The 17,788-nt window shown below is 45.2% G+C and overlaps 1 protein-coding gene across 1 annotated transcript in view; it reads left to right on the top strand.

Moving 5' to 3' along the window:
* Nucleotides 1–881: 881 nt before the first annotated feature.
* SDHB (succinate dehydrogenase complex iron sulfur subunit B) overlaps nucleotides 882–17,788 on the top strand; it is a 29,746-nt gene continuing 12,839 nt past the window's right edge. Inside the window, exons 1-2 of the mRNA XM_039229001.1 lie at nucleotides 882–988; nucleotides 10,831–10,958. Of these exons, the coding sequence (XP_039084932.1) occupies nucleotides 914–988; nucleotides 10,831–10,958 (203 nt within the window). The 5' untranslated portion in view covers nucleotides 882–913. The remainder of the gene's footprint in view (nucleotides 989–10,830; nucleotides 10,959–17,788) is intronic.

Genomic DNA, 17,788 nt, shown 5'->3' with positions numbered 1-17,788 from the left:
ATAGATGGATGGATAGATGGATGGATGGATAGATGGATGGATGGATAGATGGATGGATGGGTGGGTGGATAGACGAAAGGCTGGATGGATAGATGGGTGGGTAGGTGGGCGGGTAGATGGATGGTAGGTGTCATCCACCTTTGCCCGTCATCTCTGACATCCCCTCAGTGCCCTCACCAACCCTCCCGGTTTGCCCAGGGACGCCGGACTCCCTGTGCTAAACCAGGACAGTCTCGAGCAAACCGCACCGTGCCTGACAAATGTCTGACCAAAGCCACTAATGGGGCGCCTGGGTGGCTCAGTCGGTTAAGCGTCCGACTTTCGCTTAGGTCATGATCTCGCGGTTCGTGGGTTCGAGTCCCGCATCGGGCTCTGTGCTGACTGCCAGCTCAGAGCCTGGAGCCTGTTTTAGTCTGTGACTCCCTCTCTCTCTGACCCTCCCCTGCTCACGCTGTCTCTCTCTCTCTCTCCTAGAAATAAATTTAAAAAAAAACAAAACATCAAAGCCACTAAGCTCGTCACTAAGAGATGAGTGACTACTGACAAAGTTTCTGGGAAGAACGGGAGCTAAATACGGACCGAACTCATGGAACAGCTCCTCCTTGCCGGGATCTCACTCCCAGCCCTCCCCACTCTCTCCCTCTCAGACTCCGCCCCCTTCTGGGAAGGTCACCTTAGGAAGGCGGGAGGCCAATTGGGCATGCGCCGCGCACACCGCAACTGCGCACGTTGGCATTGGCTTTCTCCGCCTTCCCTCCGCCCATCGGGGAAACTGGATCCGCCTCCCACTCGGCGGCTCCCGCCCGGCTAGCGGGTCCTCGGTGAACGCCGGCTCTGCGCCGCGGTGCTCGACGGGACGACGGCGGAAAGCGACCTCAGGGTTAAGGGGTGGGGCTTGACGTCAGGACCCAAGATGGCGGCGGCGGTGGTCGGAGTCTCCTTGAAGCGCTGGTTCCCGGCCACAGCCCTTGGCGGAGCCTGCCTGCAGGTAAGCTGCGGGGTCGGGGGAAGAGGGCAGGCATGAGAGTCACGGAGGCAGCCTGGCGCTGAGGGGTCCGTGGAGGAGGGCGAGGGAGCCCAGGACAAAGCCCCAGGGAGTGGAAGGACTCGCTCCTACTGCGTCGTGCGGGCGTTTGGTCCTGGAGCATCCCTGTCCGTTAACCTCTTGCGCCTCGCCGCAGCCTGAGAGGTTATCAGGGCGGAGACGATTTTTTTTTTTTTTAAATAAGGGGGAAAAATTCATAGAGGGGCCTTGAGTTGCCCAAGGTCACGTGACAAGAGAGTGCCTGTTGAGCCATATTCGAATCCAAAGGTTTGGGCTCCAAGCCCGTTCTCTGTCCTCAAACTAGTCTCTGTGGAAGACACGGACCCGCGGGCGTGGGAGGAATGGACCTGGGAATCGAGGTCTCTCCTCCAGGGCTGGGGGCTCGGTAAACAGAGACTGGACCGGAATTGGTAAGGAAAGGGCAGAGGAAGGGGAAAATGGAGGCAAATCGTATCCCTGAAGGATCTGGGCCCTTCCCCCGGTGGAGGGGGGAGGGGGGGCGTTGCTGCAGGGAAAACTGGGTGCCTTAAAGCAGTGTCGGATGACGCCGACTCAGTGTCCCCTGTCTGTAAAGGGCTTGACAGCAATATCAACCGCAGAGTCTGGGCATGGATCTCATAGGTACAGAGCTTGGTGCTGCCCTTACTTATATGACTCAATGTGCAGTGATAAGTTTCCCCCACCCCTTTGTATTAGGACTCTACACACTAATCTGCATTCCAGATGGAATATTTATTTGGACGGGGAGGGGAAATGGTCATTGCACACATAAGATACTAAGAATTTACAAATCCCATTGAAGTCTGTTTCCTCCTCTGGGCTCTCCAGCAACCTCTGCAAGATGAGCAAATAGTAGTTCTTACCTCTTTTTTTTTTTTTTTTTAAGTTTCAAAACTGAGGCCCCCAAAGAGAAAATTTTTTACTTGCTCAAAATATCACAGCTAAGAACTGGTAGATCTAAGACCAAGATCCAGTTTGTTTTCTTGGTTTTTTTTTGGTTTGGGGTTTTTGTTTGTTTGTTTACATAATATGTGAAAAACTCTTAGCACTGATCTGGAAACTGGTGAACCAGAAATACTAGTTCCTCTCCTCTTGAACTTACATGAGAATCTCTCCAGTTGTAAATACAGCCCCGCTGCATAACACAGTACCTACTGCCTGCCTTCAAATGCTAGTTCTTTCCAGTGTGTGGTACATGAACTTGAATAAGTCATTTTATAGTCTTTCTAAAAAGGGGGAGATAGGGAGGGAGGACTGACTATCAGAGCTTCAAGTTCGTGTCCTCTGAGCGTTGTTAATGACTAGTAATGACCTTGTTTACCAGTTCCTTTCATAGTTTCTGAACAAGCAATTAAGCTGTGAGCGCCCCACCAATGAGCATGAGTTCCAAAGCTCAGGTCCCTCTTCCATGAATGAGCTGAGCAGAAGGTTGGTTTCATAGGTCAGTTTCATAATTCAGGTGAAGCTGTTGCAGGGCCTCCTGAGGGTAGAGAAATAGAGGAGGTCCCTCCTCTCCACTCCCCCACGTAGGAATGTGCATTCATACCCACAAAAGCCACCTCAGAAGAATCCCGAAATGAGCCTGGTGTATTATCTGAGTGATAGTCAGGGTCCTGGGGCTCTAAGACACGGTAGGATTTCTCTTCTGAATTCCTTTTCTGCATTAGTCTGCACTGAACCGCAGTCCTGCCGATAAGTGTTCAGTAATCTGTTAACTGTGATTGTAGTTCTTTATTTCTTCATCGAGATTGTGAATCGCATTAGGGCAGGTACCGCCTGCTTTCATTTGTGTCTCATTGTTCTTAGCACTGGCACATCTTAGGGTGCCTGACTGCCAATCAAACTGATGATCTTGCCACTGCTGAAAAGCAGAAATTATTTCTCTGGGCTATGCTAGAAGTTTGACCCTCCGGTTTAATCTTAAGAGATAGATATTGGGGCGTCTGGGTGGCTCAGTCAGTTGAGCCTCCGACTTCAGCTCAGGTCATGATCTCACGGCTCATGGGTGCAAGCCCCGCGTCAGGTGCTGTGCTGACAGCTCAGAGCCTGGAGCCTGCTTCAGCTTCTGTGTCTTCCTCTCTCTCTCTGCCCCCCACCCCGCATTCTATCTCGCTCTCCTTCAAAAATAAATAAACATTAAAAAAAGATAAGAGGTGGATACTAATATACCCCCACCCCTATACAAAAGAGGGCTCTGTGCTGACTGCATTGGAACCTGCTTGGGATTCTCTGTCTCTCTCTCTGTGTCCCACCCCCACTTGCTCTCTCTCTCAAAATAAGTAAAAACTTTTTTTTTTAGTCTCCACATGGATATCTCAAAATACATCACAAACTTTGCCGGCCCCAGACCAAACTCCTAGTGCCCCTCGCCACACACAGCGCAGGCGATGGCACTGGCGGCCTCCATGGGGCTTGGGCCAAACACCGCGGTCATCCTTGCTCTGTGCCCCGCTCTCATGTCCAGTCTGTGTGGAAATCTTGTCAGTTTCTTCTTAAAATGCATTCCAGAACGGACCGCTTCTAAAAAAACAAAAACCAAACAGAACTTACCACTTCTTACCATGCACAGCCAGCAGCCTGGGTGAAGCTCCCATCATCCCTTCTGATTACTGAATTACTGAGTACTGTAATTCTTACATGGTTTTCTCGCTTTCATCTTTGATTCTCAAAACAAACCAAAATTATCCTTTCAAAGCTTGAGTCTGACTTTGTCACTCCTCTGCTCAAAACCAGAAGTTTCTCATCTTATGGTAAAAAGCAAAAACCGTTACAAGGTCGGGCCACCTGGCTGGCTCATTCAGTACCGCATGTGACTCTTGATCTCATGGTCATGAGTTCAAGGCCCATGTTGGGCATAGAGTATACTTAATTTAAAAAGAGAGAGAGGAAGAGAATGTTCTCTAAAGTTTGAATCTCAAATATACAATTCATTGGATGCATTGGAAATTTGCTAGGGGGCACCTGGCTGGCTCAGTCAGTAGAGCGTGCAACTCTTGACCTCCAGGTCACGAGTTCAAGCCACAGGTTGGGCGTAGAGATTAGTTTAAAAAAAAAAAAAAAAAGCAGCAGCAGCTTCCAGGATCCTGTGTGCTCTGACTGTCCCATTAACTTCCTGATCTCCTCCCCCATTCCTGCGTCTCTAGCTCACTCCTTTCTCAACTACACTGACTGGCTTTTGCTCCTCAAACCCATTTCCACCTCTAGATTTGGGCTCAGTGCCCCCGCTGCCCAATTTGCTCTTCCCCTGGGTACAGGTAATGGTTTGCTTACCTTCTTCAGGTCTTTGCGTAGCTGTCATCTTTTCAGTGAAGACTTCCCTGGCCACACCATTTAGAACTACAGAATTATAGTCAGGACCCCACCCCCTCTCCATTGCATTTATCACCACCTGACATACTATCGATGTGATTTGTGTGATGTGATTTGTGTGTGTCTCTGGTCGCTGTACCTCCAGAAGGATCAGAGCATGTGTGTCTGTTTTGCCCTTGATCCCCAGGGCCTAGAACAGTCCCTGGAACATATTAGCCACTCTGTAATTATTTATTGAACAAATAAACAAATGAGTATGTGTGGGCCAACTACTGCATAAGATCTTACTAATTGTATGAATTCAGTGTTCCTTGGATTTGTTTCAGAAAAGTAATTCGCTTTTTGTGCTGGTCAGCTTTGGATTTGCATTTTCTTTCTTTCTTTCTTTCTTTTTTAATGTTTTATTTATTTCTGAGAGAGACAGCTTGAGCAGGGGAGGGTCAGAGAGAGAGGGAGACACAGAATCTGAAACAGGCTCCAGGCTCTGATCTGGCTGTCAGCACAGAGCCCGATGCGGGGCTCGAACCCACGAACCATGAGATCACGGCCTGAGCCAAAGTCGGACGCTTACCCGACTGAGCTACCCAGGTGCCCCTGGATTTGCATTTTCGCCACAGATATAATGGGTAAAAGGTTGGCCTTTGGAGATAAAAGCCATTGAATCTGTATTTGAATCCTGGCTCTTTTGATCTATGCTTTTTCTTTTTTTCTTTTTTTTTTTTTTAATTTATTTTTTCTTTTTACTTTAGAGAGAGGGAGAGGGAGAATGTGAGCAGGGGAAGGGGGCAGAGGGAGAGAGAAAATCCCAAGCAGGCTCCACGCTCAGCATGGAGCCAGATGTGGGAGTCAGTCCCACAACCCTGAGATCATGACCTGAGCCAAAATCAAGAGTTGGACACTTAACCCACTGAGCGACCCAGGCGCTCCGATTTTCATTTTTTAGTGAGAATAATAAAACTTCACTTTGTAGAGATGTTGTAAAGCTTAGAGACCATTTAGTATAATACTCCACACACGGTAAGGGCTCAGTGAATGAGAGCTGTTATCTTTTTATTTTACTTCTACTGGGACACCAACATAACACATTTTCACTTTTCTCTGCTCCGTGAATGTACTGCTTCCTATCACAGCTGCCTTAATCCTGTGGATTAACTTACTTAGTGCAGTGAGTGAACGCCTTCCATTCAGAACCACGACCTCCTCTGGGGATTCTGATTTTCTCATCTTCTCTTCTCATTCCTGTTACCCTCTATCCCTCCAAGTCTTGTGTAAAACATGGATTTAAATTAGGCAGTTTAAAAGAAAAATGAGTAATGCTTCGAGGCATCCCAAAACTTACGTTGGGGTTCCTCAGGGTCCTCTCCTGTGATGCGCCCTTGTGGTTTTTGTCTCACATCGTGCATGGGATAAGATTTGTTAAATGATTTCTAAAAAACCTAATCACCTTGGGGAAGATCTGCATAATCAAGCCTAGACCTTGTGTTTTTGCAGGGTGGGTATGAAACTGAGCGAAGTATTAGAGGGCGGTGTTAAGGGGAGGACCCACCATCGCAGGGAGCCACAGTCAGCTTTAAGAGGACTTTGTGGCAATGAGACCAAGCTTGGTAAGGATGCATGTTGCCCTCTGACAGCACTTCTAAATCAGGCTTCACAGCCCAGAAGCTGTAACTGACAACCCAGAGTCCCAAGTTCTTTGGAAAGCCAAGCTTTACTAATATTTTAATGTAAAAAAAAAATTCATTTTAAGCAGTTAGGTTTTTTTAATGCATTTTGTTTCTCTCTCGTCTCGGTCTTGCACCTACCACAGGCAAGGCAGCCTCCCACTCTGGGAAATAATTTGGTAATTTTGTTAAAAAAACAAAAACAAAAAAAAAAAAAAAACAACGAAATCTGCAACTGTCCTAGAATCCACCAGTAGGTACCTTCCTGGGCATTTACCTTCCTGGGCATTTATCCCAGAGAAGTGGAGACATGTTCACATATGTTCATTATAACTTCATTTGTAATTGCCAAAACCTGGCCGCAGCCTTGAGGCCCTCCAGTGGGAGACCAGCCAGTGGGAGACCGGCCGAGCACACTGGGGCCCGGCGTACCATGCAGCACAACTGTCAAGTGCACACACTTGGGTGCATCTCCAGAGAATTCTGCTGAATGGAGAAAAACCAGTCAAAAGGTTCCATGCTAGATGATTCCATTTATATAACATGGTTGAAAGGATGGAATTGTAGGAGTGCAGGAGTGAGGGGGGAAGGCGTGAGGGGTGTGGCTTCAGTAGGGCAATACCGGTGGTCTTCCTGGGGCTGGGAGCACTCTGTCTTGACCAGATCAGTGCTGATGTTGTGAGACTGTGCTATAGATCTGGACTGTTTTCATAGGGGAAATTGAGTGTACTCAGTGAGGGATCTCATTATTCTTAAAAATGCATGTGATTCTACAGTTATCTCAAAATGGAAAGTTTAGGGTTTTGTTTTGTTTTGTTTTGTTTTAAAAAGCCACAAAGTGGACATACGCACAGCATGAAGGAAAGCCGGAAGCGGGTAGACCCAGGACGCCCTGCCTGATTACATTTATGTGAAATTCTGTAAAAGGAGGGGCGCCTGGGTGCCTCACTGGGTTAAGTGTCTGAATTCAGCTCAGATCATGATCTCGCGGTTCGTGGGTTCAGGCCCCGCATCGGACTCTCTGCTGTCAGCGCAAAGCCTGCTTTGGATCTTCTATCCCCCTCTCGTTGCTCCTCCTCCGCTCATTCTTCTCTCTCAAAAATGAATAAACATTTTTTAAAAATATTTTTATTTATTTCTAGGAGAGAGAGAGAGAGAGACAGCGTGAGCAGGGGAGGGTCAGAGAGAGAGGGAGATACAGACTCTGAAATAGGCTCCAGGCTCTGAGCTGGCAGTCAGCACAGAGCCCGACGCGGGACTCGAACCCACGAACCGCGAGATCATGACCTAAGCAAAAGTCGGACGCTTAACCGACTAAGCCACCCAGGCGCCCCTGAATAAACATTTTAAAAAATGAAATTCCCATTGAGGAGGGCACTAGTTGGGATGAGCACTGGGTGTTGTATGGAAACCAATTTGACAATAAATTCTATTTTAAAAAATAAAATAAAATAATGAAATTCTGTAAAAAGCAAATCTGTAGTGACAGAAAGCAGATCAGTTGCAAGAGGGAGGGAGTGGGCACTGATTGTAGAGGAACAGTAGAGAACTTTCTAGGTGGAAGTGTTCCGTCATAAGTATGGTAGTAGTTATACCACCTTATTAAAACTCCTCAAACTGTACCCTTAAAATTGGTGAATTGTATTGTAATGAAGTTGACTTCATTAAATCTAACCAAAACAAGGTAGGAGCACAGAGCAATCGGAAGGCTGCTGGAACGAGTATCTTCAGGGAGCTTTTCTTTTCACTGCCTCCACTTTGTCGTAAATGCCACAAGGTGGCGTCAGCCAAATGTTTCTGCTTTACAAAATGGACTCCCTGTGGACACCTGGCTGGCTCAGCTGGTAAAGAGACGACTCCTAATCTTGGGATCATGAGTTCAGGCCCTGCCTAGAGCTTCCTTAAAAATAAATAAAATACAGTAGCATGGAATAGAATCTTGCCTTCGATGCTAAAAACGGGGAGAGGAGGGTCCCTAATGGAAGATGTTCTTTTGTAGAAATGACTTTCCTTTTATTACTGATGTTAACCAGCTCGGCGGTAAAGGAAAAATCCGCTTTTGTCTTCACCTTCACTTTCATCTTCCTATATTTCCTTTTCTCCTACGGGTAGCTGGTGTTTATGTTTTCAGCCTCACTTAATTTGGGACGCTTTTTGCCAGCAAGTAAGAAACGCCATCGCCTCTCTTGTGTTACGCTGTTAACCTCCCCGGTTTTGTCTGTTTTTACCAGTTTATGAGACAGCTAGCTGGCCTGGCCTGTAGTCTGTGTGTTTCTGCGTACAGACCAGGGGCTCCACTTCTGATTGCTGTTGGGACTGGCAGGATCCTTAGCCTGCCTCCCACGGCAGAGCCAGCGGGACTTGGTGCGGTCTCCGCCTCATGTCTTCCACCTCGATGGAAAGGGCTTCAAGGGCTGTGGAATGGGGACGGCGCGTTTCTGTTTGCCTCATGCTCCATTTTCGCTGTTTACTTTTTTTTTTTAATTTAATATTGTTTTAAATTCCAGTATGATTTCTTGCGTTTGCCTTCAGTTTTCCTTACCATGAATGGAACTGCTGTACACAAAGGCCTGGACCAGGTAGTGGAAGGTGCAGAATAGAACCTGCTCCATGCTGTGAATGGTCAGTTTTATGTGTCAGCTGGGCCACAGGGTGCCTGGATAGCTGGTCACACATTTTGAGTCTTTCTGTGAGGGTATTTTTAGAGGAGGTTAACATTTACATCAGTAGACTACGTAATGCAGATTGGCCTTCCTAATGCAAGTGGGCCTTATCAAATCAGTTGAAGGCATGAATAGAGCAAGTAGACCAAAAGCCTCCTCTTCCTCCAAATAAGAAGGAATTCCTCCTGCCTGACTGCTTTCGAACTGAAACGTTGACTCTTCTTGGGTCTTAAGCCTGCTGGCCTTTTGCCTGGAGCCACATCATCAGCTCTCCTGATTCCCGGACCTTCAGGCTTTGACTAGATTTGTATCGTTGGCTCTCCTGACTGTCCGCTTGCCAAGTGCAGTTCTTGGCACTTGCTGTCCTCCATAGTCATGTGAGCCAATTTCTCATAAAAAATCTCTTTTTACGTGTATGTATGTGTGTATGTGTGCCTTTCACATGTATCATGTATTTATATGTATACGCCACTATTGGCTCTGTTTCTCCGGAGAACTCTAATACACATGGCCTCCAGGAATTAAGACATAAAAAGAAGACAGAAGCAAGAAGACACCTCCAAATACTTGCAAATAAATGGAGTAGTACAGTGTTGAGGAGCATCGGCTCTGGAGTCAGACGGACTTGGGTTCCCATCGTGGCTCCTCCCGTCAGCTCTGTTATCATGGGCCCACCCCTCGGTGTCTGAGCCTCATTTCACTCCTACGAAGACTCAGTGGAGTAATTAGCATAAAGCATTTACTGCAGCTCCTGGCAATAATAAACCGTGGCCTTAAAAATGAGTTTCCAATATAAAACTTTTGAGCAACTGCACCCATTCTGTAAATATGTTCTTACAGGAAAGCTGTTCTGGTGAAGGACAGAATTAACCAGAGGCTGGCCCTCTTAACCCGGCCCTCTCCTAGCAGCCTCGAAGGTGGTGACACTCCGGAGTCGCTGGGCTCACCGTGTGCCACCCTCTGGCAGAGACCAGGTGTCCAGGAGATGGGATAGAATCATCGTGGAGAACAGGACTCAGCTGGTTGTCTGTTCCCTACACATATTCTGTCTCACAGTGCCCTTCATCTTCTGTCTTACAGTGCTCTGAGCTGAATGTTTGCGTCCCCCCCCCCCGCCCCAGATTCAAATGTGGACACTGTAATCCCTGTTGTGATGGTATTTAAAGAGGAAACTTGTGAGAGGGAGTCAGGGTTAGATGAGGTCCTGAGGGTAGGGCTCTTACGATGGGATTAGTGCCCTTACGGAAAGAGGGAAAGACAGGAGATTTCTATCCGCCATGTGAGGGGACAGCAAGAAAGTGGCCATCTGTCAGTCAGGAAGAGGGTCCTCCCCAGACCCCCAGTCTGCCTGAGACCTTGATCTTTTGACTTCTCAGCCTCCAGAACTGATACGTCGTGTTGAAGCCACCCAGTCTTTGATGTCCTGTTACAACAGCCCAGACTGATGGAGGCACATCATCTAAAAACAACAGCGTCCCATTTTGACAACCGTGTAGCTTTCTGCTGGTTTCTCCGCACGTTGTCTGACAGTTCTTCCTTCATAGCCAGTGATGTCCTTCTCAGAAGTAAAAATGATTATGTCACCCACCTGATCACTTGTGCTGGCTTCTCATTGCTCTCAGGGTAAAATCAAAATCTTGACTTCCTCTCATCTGCCACTCCTTCATCCTTACCCAACCCCCCCTGGCTCATACTGGACTTTCTCCCAGATGTGCTGTGCTCTCCCCCATCCAGGCCTTTACATGTGCTGTTCCCTCAGTTTATAGCACTCTCTAAGCCCTAATCATCAAGTCCCAGCTTGAATATCATTTATGGGGCCTTCCCTCATCTCTTGTACTAGTGTAAGTCTGCTGTATTCTTCCCTCTGTATACTTTATTATAAATATTTAATTTCTCTCTTGCTTAAAGTGGATTCCACGAGGGCAAAGACTGTGTTTCATTAAGTGCGATTTCCCTAGCCCCCAGCACCCTGTCTGGTACATGCTAGGTGCTTAGTGTTTGCTGGATATTGAATGACGGCCTTTTGCGAGAAGACAGTAACATGTGGGTCTGTAGCCAGTGTTGTAGTTTATAGCACCAGCTACATGGGAGGATTTGTCTTGCATGTTTAATAGTTTTTTTCCCCTCTTCTTGTGAACCTTTTGAATTTCAGGCCTGCCGGGGGGCACAGACAGCAGCAGCCACAGCTCCCCGAATCAAGAAATTCGCCATCTATCGATGGGATCCAGACAAGACGGGAGATAAACCTCATATGCAAACTTACGAAATTGATTTGAATAAGTGAGTATCTCTGTGAGAGCTAGATGTTTGCTAAGTGAAGGTGAGCCCTCGATCTGGTTCAGGGACATGCGTTTCACGTCCGTGGAAGGTTTACGAACAGATCATCCAGTAGGTCTGGAATTTATCATCTCTTTTAGAAACAAGAATGAGGTAGGCACCTGCTTTGTAAAGATAATTAATACCAGAAAGAATAAGTTTTGTAAAATTCCTTTCTCCAAATCAGAGGATGACAGATTTCTTTGTTATTAAAGGTTTTTTGTTTATTTTTGAGAGAGAAAGCATGCACGCACGAGCGGGGGAGGGGCAGAGAGAGACGGAAAGAGAAACAGGCCCCACGCAGTCAGCGCAGAGTCCGATGCGGGGTTCGAACTCACAAGCTGTGAGATCATGACCTGAGCCAAAATCAAGGGGCGGACACTTAACTGACCAAGCCCCTCTGGGACCCCCAGAGGATGACAGATGTCTAGGAGCACTGGTAGAGCTGGAGGGACACCATAAATGTGGCTGGAATGGTGATGGGAGAAGAGAGGGATGCAGTTAAAATACGAACAAAGATCCGTGCCTCTGTATTATTCTTCTATTTCTGTCATATCAAAGTGCCACAGACCGAGCGGCTTAAAACAGCCTGGATTTATCACCTCTCGGTTCTGCAGGCTAGAGGTCTGGCGAAGGTGTCATCAGACCACAGTCGGGGTGTCAACGGGCATGTTTCTTTCTGGAGACCAGGGAAATCCACTTTCTGTTCCCCTGGGCTGTTGGCAGAATTCAGTTCCTTATGGTCGTGACACTGAGGTCCCTGGTTTCTTGTTGGCTGTAAGCTAAGGGCTGCTTGCAGCTTTTCGGGGCCGTGCGCTCCGCGACTCAAGCTCCCCCGTCTTCAAAGCCAGCAACAGCGGGGTGAGTCCTCCTCTCTCTGAACCACTCTTCTTTCGTCATCTTCACCCTGGAGGGGCACCCCGGTTCCCACTGCGCCCCCCTCCGCTCCCCAGTATGACCAGATCCGTCCTCCTTTACAGTCTGTTTTATTTGCAAATGAGTAAGTATTTAATGTCTTTTGAGGGGCGCCTGGCTGGCTTAGTCGGTTAAGTGTCCGACTTTCGCTTAGGTCATGATCTCGCGGTTCGTGGGTTCGAGCCCCACGTCGGGCTCTGTGCTGACTGCCAGCTCAGAGCCTGGAGCCTGTGTCTGAGTCTGTGTCTCCCTCTCTCTCTGACCCTCCCCTGCTCACGCTATCTCTCTCTCTTCTAGAAATAAATAAAAATATTAACAAAAAAAAAAAAAACCATTTAATGTCTTTTGAACAAAAGCCGCCATGGCACCAAAAAAAGATTTGAAAACTATTCAAAGTGCTTTCTTTGACTCTGCACCAACACATAAGTTCTGTTAAGCAGTAGAGTTAGTTGATCTATAACCTTGTCAGACACAGAGTTACCAAATACTTAGCAACCAAAAATCATTAGTAAAATGTGTGTTAAGAACAAAAAAAACTCTTACTACTTGGAAATTAAAAAGCAGTCTTTAAACAACTACTTTATTAAGGAATCATTTCAAATATTGTTAGATGCTTGGAGAAGAAAAGCATTTTGAACCAAAACCTACAGAATGTGACTAAAACTTCAGAAGAGTGAAACTCATAACTATTTTTTAAATGTTCATTTATTTTATTTTGAGAGAGAGAACAAGCCAGGAAGGGGCAGAGAGAGAGAATCCCAAGCATGGGATCGGGCACGCTGACAGTGCAGAGCCCGACACAGGGCTCAATCCCATGAACCCTGTGATCATAACCTGGGCTGAAATCATGAGTTGGACACTTAACTGACTGAGCCAGTCAGGCACCCGCATAACTATTTTTTGATGATAAAAAATGTAAAGAGTAATTACATTCTTCTCCAGTTATACCAGAGTAGCCTTCATCATACTAGCCCTCAAGTAACAACTATAAACTCTGGACAAGATATAAGCAGTAATGACCTGCAGGCATAGGGCAGTGACCAGAGCAGGCAGACACTGGGAGTGAGTTGACACTTGGAAGAACAGAATGTTACTGGGTGAATGAACTGGGTTTTACTTACAAGCTTTGACCTGAGGGCAAGCCCCTGTCGAAGTGGAGGTACAAGGCCAGAAATGCGATAGAACCACAGTCTTACTAGCTTGAACAACCAGAGGATACCTTGTATGGCTACCAGAGGAACCAGAAAATGAGGGGGCAGTCCAGGAAAGAAATGCAGAGGGGGAGCCCTGAATTCTCTGAACTGCCCGAGTCTGGAGTTCAGCCCATATTAATTATTGCTTTAAAAAAAAAAAAAGTCAGGGGCACCTGCTGGCTCAGTTGGTAGAGCATGTGACTCCTGATCTGAGGGTCATGAGTTTAAGCCCCACATTGGGCATGGAGTCTACTTAAAATAAATAAAAAGTATTTTAAAAGAATTTTTTTAAATCAATACTCTGTAGAGAAGTACAATAAAATCCAGAGTTGCTACATCGTGTTATTCACACAGTCCAGCACACAGTCCAGAATTACTAATCACACGAAGAAACAGACACACAGCCCATACTCAACGGGAAGACCAGCGATGGAGGTCGGCCAGCCCGAAGCAACCCAGGTGTTGGAATTAGCAGACGGGGATTTTAAGGCGTTGTTACACCTGTGCTTGTAGATGAAGGAAAAGCTGCTCATGAGCCAGGAAATCTCAGCAGGGAAATAGAAACTTGTAAAAAGAACCAAATGGAAAATCTGGAACTGAAAAACAGCAATATCTGAAACAGAAAATTCACTGGACCAATGTGAAAGCAGGGGGATTCTGTGACCCTGAAAATACATTAACAGGAATTATGTGTCCCTAAGAATAAAAAAGACTTTTAAAAAAGAAACAAACCTGATTGATGTGGAATGATATCAGAAGGTTTAACATAGGTCTTTGGAACCCCAGAAGGCGTGGAGAAAGGGCAAAAAAAATACTTGAAGAGCTACTGACCAAGAACCCCCACGCTGGTGAAAGACGTAATTGACACACTCAGGACGCATCATGAACTGTAGACGGTGAACACAAAGAAAAAGACACCCAGGAACATTACACTCAAATTGCTACGAATCAGAAGGAAAGAGGAAACCTCGAAAGCAGGACCGGCCATACACATTACACCCTGGGCAACAACACAAATGACTGTTTACTACTCAGTCAATAATTGTAAACGCCAGAAGACTATGAAATGCCATTGCTTCATTACTAAAAGAATAACACTATCAGTCACAATCCTGTACTTAGCAAAATGGTGAGGGTGGAATGAAAACCATTTCAGATAATAAAAAATCCAAGAATTCATAGCTAGAAGGCCTGTACTAAGTGTAGTGTGAGAAGTTATCTAGGCTGACGGAACTTACCTCTTGAGAAAGGAGTGAAAAGCACTAGCTGTGGTAAATAGAAAACCATTTTTCCTCTTAATTTCATTAAAGTATACGTATGACTGTTTAAAGCAAAAATCTAATGCTGTACGTATTGTGTACCATGGCTCGTACAGATTGATGCGCATGATAACCAGCATAAGGGCTGGGGGCAGGCTGACTGTAAGACTGCAGGGTTCTTACAGTACATGAAATGGTACAAGATTGACTCGACAGGTTGAAAAGTCAGAGACGCACATTACAATTCTAGAGTCACCATTTATTATAATGCAGAGTGAGATAGCTAAAAAACCAATATATAAATTAGATGGAATTCCAAAACTACTTAATCTACCTAAAAATATTGCTTAAAGCAGGAAAGAAAGAACAGGGGGGGAAATGTTGGGACAAATAGTAAATGAGAGACCAAAATCCAACCACATCAATAATTACACTATTAAAGGCATTAAACACACCAGTTAAAAGGCAAAGATTGTCCATAGATAAAAAATAAAACCCAATTTCATGCTACTTCTAAGAAATACACTTTAAATATTGTTAAGAACAAAACTACGTGAATTTTAAAGATCTTACTGGCGTGGGGCACCTGGGTGGCTGATTTCAGTTAAGCATCCAACTCTTGATTTTTGGCCCAGGTCGTGATCCCAGGGTCCTGGGATCAAGCCCTGAGTCAGGCTCCACACCGAACATGGAGCCTCCTTAAGATTCTCTCTCCCTCTCCCTCTGCCCCTCCCCTGCTCTCACACACACGCTGTCTCCGAAGGAAAAGAGAAAAAAAAAAAAGGAGAGGGGTGTCTGGGTGGGTGGCTCAGTCGGTTAAGCACACAACTTTTGGTTTCGGCTCAGGTTAAGATTTCACGGTTTGTGAATTCAAGCCCTGCATTAGGCTCTGTGCTGATGGTGCAGAGACTGCTTTGGATTCTCTCTCCCTGTTTCTTTGCCCCCGCTCTCTCTCTCTCAAGATAAACCTTAAATTTTTTCAAATAAAAAATAATAAAAACTTAAAAATGAATTTTTAAGAAGTAAAGACAGATCATCTGAACATTATCATCTTGATCTAATTGATATTTTTGAGACACCACACCAAACAGTTGCAAAATACATGCTCTTTTCAAGTGTGCACGGAACTGAAGTTCACTGTGGCACTGGGTCATAAAACAAATCTCAATAAATTCCAAAAAATTGGGATATTCCAGAGTGTATTCTCAGACCACAATGGAATTCAAATAGAAAGTAGTAACAGAGAACACCTAGGTGGTTCAGTCAGTAAGTATCCGATTCTTGATTTCAGCTCAGGTACTGATCTCACCGTTTGTGAGATGGAGCCTCGCACCAGCCATCAGGGTCCGCGCTGGGCCTGGTCCCACTTGAGATTCCCTTCCTCTCTGACCCTCCCTGCTCACATTCCCACCCCTCCAACCCTCATCTCTCTATCAAAATAAACATTTAGGGGTGCCTGGGTGGCTTAGTCGGTTAAGTGTCCGACTTTCGCTTAGGTCATGATCTCACGGTTCGTGGGTTCGAGCCCCGCGTCGGGCTCTGCTGACTGCCAGCTCAGAGCCTGGAACCTGTATCGGTCTGTGACTCCTTCTCTCTCTGACCCTCCCCTGCTCACGCTGCCTCTCTCTCTCTCTCCTAGAAATAAATAAAACAAAACATTTTTTAAAAAATCAAAATAAACATTTAAAAAATCGGAAAGTCAATCAGTGTCATTAACCATAGTAAAAAGATAAAGGAGAAAAACAGGAACTCTGCAGGATAGAAGAAGAGGGGGAACTTCCTCAACTAGAATAAAGAGCATCTATGGATAAAGCTACAGCTCACACACACTTACTGTGAAGTAGTCCATGCTCGACCCATAAGGAGCAGAGCAAGGATGTCCACTCCGCCTCTGTTCAGTGTTCTATGAGACATTTGAACAAGTGAATTAAAGGCAAGTAAAAAATAAAAGGCATGAAATTTGGAAAGGAAATAAGACCGTCTCCACTCACAAATAATATCATTCCTTATATAGAAAATTCCAGGGAATCTACAAAACTACAAGAACATAAAAGTAAATTTAGCAAGGTTGCATGATACAAGGTCATGCAAAAAGGGTTTTTTGTTTGTTTTTTTACTTGCATCAACCATTACTAAATTTTTTTGGAGGTCCTAACCAAGGAAAGAAATTAGGCAAGAGAAAATAACCTCTCTTTATAGATGACATGAAAATCTTAAATCCACAGCAAAAAACCATCAGAACTAATAAATGAGTTCAGTGAGGACATAGGATCTAAGATCAGTATGTAAAATCAGTTGTGTTTCTGTACACTAGCAATGAACAGTCCTTAAATAAGATGATTCTATTTACGGTAACATTAAAAAGAATAAAATACTTAGGATCCAGCTTAGCAAAGGAAATGCAAGGCTTATACACTGAGAACTATAAAGCATCATTGAAAAGAAATTAAAGATCTGGAGGCACCTGGCTGGCTCAGTCTGTTGAGCATCGACTTTTTTTAAGATGGTATTTTATATAGTCCTTTTTTTTTTTTTTTTTTAACATTTATTTATTGAGAGAGAGAGAGAGAATGCAAGTAGGGGAGGGGCAGGAAAAGAAAGAATCCCAAGCAGGCTCCTCAGTGTCAGTGCAGAGCCCAATGCAGGGCTCAAACTTGAGCTGCGAGATCATGAACTGAACTAAAATCAAGAGTCAGATGCTTAACGGACTGGGCCATCCAAGGGGTCCCAAGTGTCCAACTCTTGATTATGGCTCCAGTCATGATCCCAGGGTCAAGGGATCAAGCCCCGCATCAAGCTATGCACTGAGTGTGGAGCCTGCTTAAGATTCTCTCTCTCCCTCTGCCCCACTCACCTCTCTCAAATAGAAAAATAAAAGGAAAGAAATTAAAGACTTAAATGGAAAGACGTCCCATGTTTGTGGGTTGGAAAACAAAAAAATTTTTAAGTAGTCTCTATGCAGGAAGGGGTGTAGTCTTCTTACATTTAAAATAAACTCAAAAAACCAAGTCATACACACCTCCAACTGAGCTATCCAGGCGCCCCTGGAAGACAATCTTTTGAAGGTGGCACGGTACCCTTCATTGATTTACAGATTCAACACAATCACTGTCAAAAGCCTGGCAGTCATTTTTGCAGAAATTGACAAGAAGATCCTAAAATGTATATGGAAATGTTAGGGACACAGAATAGCCAAAACAATCAATTTCTGTGTACAAAAATGTGATTTGCAGCATTATATATAATGGAAAGGGTTTAAAGTGCCCTTCCGTAGGAAAACCGTTAGATAATTACTGTCCTTTAATGGAGATGGTGAATGAAAAAAAGCAAGGTGTTATTATATATTATTGCTTTTTAAGTGTGAGAAAAATATACCAAACTCTTTTTTTTTTTAATGTTTTATTTATTTCTAGGAGAGAGAGAGAGA

This window comes from Hyaena hyaena, unplaced genomic scaffold, assembly GCF_003009895.1.
Source record: "Hyaena hyaena isolate Hyena2069 unplaced genomic scaffold, ASM300989v1 scaffold_35, whole genome shotgun sequence".
In the NCBI taxonomy this organism is placed as follows: domain Eukaryota; kingdom Metazoa; phylum Chordata; class Mammalia; order Carnivora; family Hyaenidae; genus Hyaena; species Hyaena hyaena.
The sequence above is the reverse complement of the archived record's forward strand: the minus strand, read 5'-3'. Positions and strand labels throughout refer to the sequence as shown.